The 6,929-nt window shown below is 45.5% G+C and overlaps 1 protein-coding gene across 1 annotated transcript; it reads right to left on the bottom strand.

Annotated features, from left to right (window-relative positions):
- Window positions 1–2,402: 2,402 nt before the first annotated feature.
- On the bottom strand, window positions 2,403–5,554 carry LOC113927049 (DNA damage-binding protein 1-like). Its single transcript, XM_027602608.2, is given in 3 exon segments — window positions 2,403–3,178; window positions 3,181–4,657; window positions 5,522–5,554. Coding segments are annotated over 3 exon segments (1,857 nt in total). The 5' UTR covers window positions 5,540–5,554; the 3' UTR covers window positions 2,403–2,816.
- Between the last annotated feature and the right edge of the window lie 1,375 nt (window positions 5,555–6,929).

Genomic DNA, 6,929 nt, shown 5'->3' with positions numbered 1-6,929 from the left:
ATGAAACAAAAATTGACAGATCTAAAGGAGGATCTGATGACTTCATGACCATGGTGAGAGATTTTTAACATTGCTTTGTCAAATTCTGATAGAAAGGCAGAGCTTTAAATTAAAACAACAACAAAATGGGGTGCCTGGGTGGCTCAGTCGGTTAAGCGTCTCCCTTCGGCTCAGGTCATGACCCCGGGGTCCTGGGATCGAGCCCCGCATCGGGCTCCCTGCTCAGCGGGAAGTCTGCTTCTCCCTCAACCTCTGCCATTACCCTTACTTGTACTCTCTCCCTCTGTCAAATAAATAAAATCTTTAAAAATAAATTAATTAAATAATAACAAAGTATAAATTAAAAATATAAATTCAAAGTAAAAATAAACTGGCATTGCAGGTCATATATCTTCATGGACTGAGACATTTGTCATCTACTGTGAGCTCCCCGAGGGGCAGAATTCAGGATTGACCCCTCAGAGCCTCACATGGAGCCTGACATATTTTAGTTTATCAATAAATAAAGATTTATTGATTTATTATTTTAATTCTAAATAGCTAAAACATTTGTAAGGTCATAGAGCATATAAATGCAAAATTAACAAGCTTGAATTAATGGATATATATAAAAGTGCACCTAACAACAAATGGAACATACATTTTTTTTTAGGATTTATTTATTTATTTTAGAGAATGAGAGCAGGGAGAGGCAGAGGGAGAGAGAGAGAAACTTTAGCAGACTCTGTGTTGAGCACGGAATCCAACCTTGGGCTCAATCACACCATCCTGAGATCACGACCTGAGCCCAAACCAAGAGTCTGACGCTCGAGTGACTTCACCACCCAGGCACCCCTCATACATACTTTTTTCAAAACCATGCGAAACATCTGTGAAACTCAACCATAGAGTAACTATTAGACAATGAAAAACGAGCTATCATGCTGTTGCAGGAGAGTCAAACTGTAACTTGTTTTCTTACTATGTAAATAATGAATTCAGATACTTTTGACAGTCCTTGGAAATACAGTTATGAACCCTGTTTTGCTTTCTGGGAAGTTGAGGAGGGCGCAATACTTCTCTCTCCCCTCTTCAAGCTGACAAGCTACTATCACTTCATAATCAGAACATAGCAGATCCTAAGAGGTGGTTTAAACTTCACAATCAGAGAATGTAAGAATTCAGATCAAGTCTCTGTATGGATCTTCACCTTACTGATAAGAGGAATATAATAATATTAACTATAATATTATACTATACTAACTGTATAATAAACCGACATTCAGTTCTCATTTCATATGTGGCTCATAAACTCCTCCATCAAAAAGCCCATTAAAGTGTCAGTATTGTTAGCTGTCTGGGTTGATTTCTCTTATCTGATGATAGGCAGGAGTCTGGTGCCCAAAATAGTGAAAACAAAATAGACATCAGTTCTTGTAGAATATTGCCTTTAAAAAAAAAACACCTTTGGGGAGCCTGGCTGGCTCAGTCAGTAGAGCGTGTGACTCTCTTTCTTTTTTTAAGATTTATTTATTTATTTGAGAGAGAAAGAGAGAGAAAGTGAGAGAGCACAAGTAGGGGGAGTGGCAGGCAGAGGGAGAGGGAGAAGAAGGCTCCCCGTTGAGCAGGGAGCCCAATGCAGGGCTTGATCCCAGGACCCTGAGGTCATGACCTGAGCCAAAGGCAGACGCTTAACCGACTGAGCCACCCAGGTGCCCCAAGCGTGTGACTCTTGATCTCATGAGTTCAAGCCCCACATTGGGTGTAGAGATTACTTAAAAATAAAATCTTAATTAAAAAAAAATTTTTAACACCTTTATTGAGCTATAATTCATACCATACAGTTCACCCCTTTGAAGTCTATAATTCAATATTTGTAGTATATCCAGTTTGAAATCATCAAAGCAATCAATTTTAGAATATTTTCATTACCCCCAAAACAAATTCTGTACCCATTAACAGTCGCTTTTCATTGTTCTCAGCCCTAGGCAACCCCTAATCTACCCTCTGCCTCTATAGATTTGCCTATTCTGGACATTTCATATAAATAGAATTATACAATATGTGGTCTTTGTGACTGGCTTCTTTCATTTAACATAATATATTTTTTTTTTATCTTTCTTCTTAGATTCTACTTTATTTGGTAAAACTCAGAAACTAACAACCAATTCACGGCCCCCAACTCCTTCCCTCTGAAGGAGGCAGCTCCCCAGAGACAAAAAAGCTATGGCGGCTTGGGTATCACCCACCATCTCCAGGTTTCAGACTCAGGCATCTCATGGCCTGGTGGTCAGGCCTCCAGACCCAAAGCTCTCAGGCAACAGAGAAAGCAAAAGGAAGCTCTCACTTCAGAGACAATGAACCCATCCCGCCCCTCTTCCCCCCTACCCACAGCATCCCCGCACCCCCAACCTAAATAAAAAGATAGCAGAGGACAACGCATGAGTGTGAGAGACGCAAGCACGCACGCACACACACACACACACAGCACACACACAGAGCTTCCTTTCAGCCCAAGAGCTGCAAAATCCCTCCCTGGAAGGAGGACAACTGGCAACACCAATCAAGGCTTGGTGTCCAAAGTGATGGTTGGAATCCTCTGGGACTGGTAAAAATCCAGGGAGAAAATATTCCACCTTCACCCCATTCCCAGGTCTCCAGTGAACTGGTTTTAGTTCAAAGAAATCCCCATTTCCACACAGATAGACTGTGGCTTCTGGGACAGCTAGCTTAGGGAAAGGCTTCCCACAGCCGAGAAGACAATGGTGGGGGAGGGGAGCAGGGCAGGAGAGCAAAGCCTTCGGGGAGGGCCTGGGAAAGGGGCTACCAGCCCTGGGCTAATGGATCCGCGTCAGCTCCTCCACAACCTTGATCAGGTCATCTGCTGTGGCCTCTCGCTTCATCCCGCTGCTATCATCATACTGTAGGTTTGCCACAACCTCCTGCATCTTGGGCCAGCTGATGTCCAGGAAACTCTCGATCAAGTCTCCATCGATGAAGCCCGTGGCTGGTTCTGTCTTTCGCTCAGTATGAAAAGATCTCCAGAAGGAGTGCTCAATCTTGCCCACACTCTTGATGACTTTATTGAGCCGATTCTGCATGTCCAGCAGGAGGTTGTACCAGCTCTCTGACAGCGAGGTCACCAGCCCGATCATGCCGTTGACTGTGCCAAAGAGCACCGAGCCCTGCGTGGGGGTGGATTCTGCATGACCAGGGAGCCGTGGCAAAAGACGTTGACGAACTCGCCCAGGTGGAAGAGACCGACATCCTGGAGGTGTTGCTGCTCCTCGTCAGTGGTGGCAGCGCTATCCTTCTGACACACAAACAAGTTAAAGGCATTTTCAGCCCCCAGGAAATTGTCATCATCCAAGATTTCCACAGCACTCATCCAGTTAGGATTAAAGTCTCGAGCAATCTCTTCAAAGTTCCCCTCCATGGGCTTGTAGGCAAGCAGCAGCACTGAGCGCATCAGGTCGCCCACCAGGATGAAGTCGCCCTTGGTCTTCAGGTAGAGGGCCATGATGTTGTTGTAGTGATTGCACTCGGTACGAAGCTCCTTTTCTGTTGTCCACTCATAAAGCCGCACCGTGCTGTTGATGCTGGCTAACAGCTTGCCGTTGAATTCCACCATGGAGTACACGGCTCCTTTCACTTCCTTCTCGGCCACGGTCTGTAGTTTTCCATCAGAATACTGAAAGACCACGATTCGACCCTGCTTGGGCTCCGCCTCTTCAGGATACACCATGGCCGTGCCCACGATGAAGTATGTGTTGGGGTCTTTGCCCAGCTTGCAGGAGACCAGGCTGAGGGCATACTCATTCTGCAGGAACTGGTGGGCATGAAGCACTTCGAAGGTGTGCTGGTCGATGATGAGGAGATTGTGCACCTCCACCTCTTCTCCAAAGGAGGTCTCGTGCGGTGCCGTGCTGCTGGAGAACAGCTTGCTGGAGCTGACGCTGCTGGACAGGGCCTGGGTGCTGGCACTGGGCCTCAGGGCCGTTGTGCCGCCACTTGTGTCCTGGACTTTGATCCGGCTGGAGAGGACCCCGAAGCACTGGGACACTTCCTGATAGTAGATCTTCCTGGGAGACTCGTAGAGGGGAACTGTGCAGATGTGCAGCTTCTGGATCTCATTGATGGTGCCAATGGTGAGGGTGCTGTTGTTGGCCAGTGCCAGGCTGTCAGGATAGCCATCAGAGTTGAGGGGACACATGTAGTTGACTTCCTTGAGGTTGACATTGGAGAAGACCAATTTGTGGTTGCTGCTGTAGATGACAGTGGGGCGGTCAGAGCAAGCAAAGACGTTGGTAGTAGAAAGAGAACGGAAAGTCCTCAATACCGTGGGCTGGGTGCCCAGAGTCACCTTCTTACGGTCGCTCAACAGGCCTGTCTCAATGTTGAGCCCAAAGTAGAAAAGCGCCCCATCTCCCAAGGCACAAAGGAGGTAGTGGCTACTCTCAAAAGTGGTCATCAGGATGGAACGAGGAATGATCTCTCCACCCAGCATCTCTTTGTGCAGTAGCTCAAAAGAGGGCAGCTTCAAGATACGCGCCGAGATGTCTGTCCAGAGGCCAATGGCACAAAGAGGGGACAGCCCATTGCCGTCCCCCAGTGGGGTGATGTCCAAGCAGGCCACTTCATGTTCCATCTCTGTGTGGCTGAACAAAGAGGAGTACGGCTGAGGAAGGTAACATAATATTTTTTTAAAGTTTATTTTTGTTTAAAAAAATTCTTTTAACTAATCTCTACACCCAATGTGGGGCTCGAACTCACAACCCCAATATCAAGAGTCACACGCTGTACGTACTGTGCCAGCCAGGCTCCCCTACATAACATTTTCAAGGTTTGTTCACGTTGTAGCATGTGTCAGTACTTCATGTCTTTCTACTGCCAAATAATACTCCATTGTATGGATAATACCGCATGTGACTTATCCATTCATCACTTGATGGATATTTCGGTTGTTTCTGCTTTTCAACTATTATGATTAGCATTGCAATGAACAATCCTGTACAAGTTTTTGTGGGGACGTACGTCTTCATTTCTCCTAGGTATGTGGCAATGGAATTGCTGGGTCACATGCGAACTCTACGAGGAGCTGCCAGACTTCTCTCCAGCGCAGCCGCACCATTTTGCATCCCACCAACAGTGTTTAAGGGTGTCGATTGCTCCACATACCTGTCAACACTCGCTATCATCTGTCTTTGACAAGTGAAGCCGTCATGATGGGTGTAAAGAGCTATCTCACTGCGGTCTGAATATTGCTTTACTGAGGCTTATTTCTGATCAGGTATTTTGCAAGACAAGTTTAATTACTTTGCTACAGAATGCATTGTTATTAACCTTGTTTATCCACAAAAATAATCAGGTTTGATATATGAAAATGGAAGGTATTTGGTTACCTATTACCATGTGACAAACCACCACAACTCAGGGGCTTAAAATAACAACCATTTTATTAGCTCTCATGATTCTATAGGTTGACAATGATTAGCTGGGTGATTGTTCTGCTCTGTGTGATATCGGCTGGTGCTATAGTCACCTGGGGGCTCGACCGCATGGGACCATCCAAGATAACTCATCACCATGTCTGGCACCTTCTTGGAGATGGCTGGCAGGCTGGACTCAGCAGGAATACTTGGGTGGCTGGGACTCTTTCTCTCTCTACCTGCCCTTTCTAGCAGGGTAGCTGGACGTCATACCTGTTAATACAGAGTTCCCAAAAGTCCAAAGTGGAAACTTTGAGACCTTTCGAAAGCTTAGGCCTAGAACTGGCTCAGCATCGCTTCCACCATATTGTATTGCTTGAAGGGAATCTGGGCCAGTCTAGACACCCAGGCATGAGTCTTATAAGGCACAGATCCTGGGGGCCATCTTTGTAGTCTGGCTACTGCAAAAAGAATAGCTCACTCACGTAATAATATCAACAAATGTTCTAATTTACTAACATTACTGTTACGTGTTTTCAATGTTTAAGGCATTTCTGGAATCTACTATTCAGGACTTTTTGGGAAGCAGGAAAGAATTAGGTTTTGCAAGATAATCTAAGAAAACATCCTCCCCCACCTGCCAGATTTCTTGTTTTCTCATGTGTAAGGGACATCCAAAAAGGATCATTCTTACAAAAGAAGCTAGAGAGAAAAAGACCCCCATGGCAGCTAAGGAAAATTTTGCTCTATATGGAAACTGTCGATCATCCCCATTGTCAAAGCACACCTTCTTCTGATGCTTTTGGAAGATTGCCCTACCCACCATTCCACATGTTAGATTATTTCTGGATGTGCATGCTTGTATTTCCCAACACAGTCCACTCTCCCCCATGGGCTCCACTTTGAAAGGAAGTAGAGGCTCCATGCTGCAGAATTTCAGACCCCAGTCCTAGACAGCACACCCTGAAGATGTTCTGCATTTTACATTTGGAGGCACCTTGCCAGCATCCAATCCAAAGGTAAATTGCGATTTACTATTTTAAAAGCACTCACTAAGTCCCACAATGTTGCTGACTCCTGATGAAGTAGGAAGCTCCCATCCCCAGAAGCGTTCATACAGAACAGGGTCACCTGTCACAGCTGCTGTAAGGGTTTGGGGAAGTTGGAAAAACCCTAACAAATTCCAGATCTTATTATTTTAAACCTGTTCAAAGTAGACAAAGCATTGCCCACTAATGAAATGCTCCATTTCTAAAGTCAGACAGATCTGGATTTATAACCTAGATTCACCATTCACTAGCCATATGACCCTTAGATGGGTGGGTCATTTAAGACCTGTCAGCCTGTTTCCTGATCTGTACAATGGGGATAATAATATTACCTATATTTAAGGTATGGGTCCTACAGTTGATCCAGAAGGCATGCAGGTGCTCCAGCCTTGGACCAGGAGCCTTCACTTCCAAGGTCACAGATTCCTCTGAGGATCTAATGAGAGCAGTGGGTACTCCTTATTTCCCCAAC

Source organism: Zalophus californianus, chromosome 7, assembly GCF_009762305.2.
Source record: "Zalophus californianus isolate mZalCal1 chromosome 7, mZalCal1.pri.v2, whole genome shotgun sequence".
Classification (NCBI taxonomy): domain Eukaryota; kingdom Metazoa; phylum Chordata; class Mammalia; order Carnivora; family Otariidae; genus Zalophus; species Zalophus californianus.
Note: the sequence above shows the minus strand (reverse complement) of the source record. Positions and strands in the feature narration are given on the sequence as shown.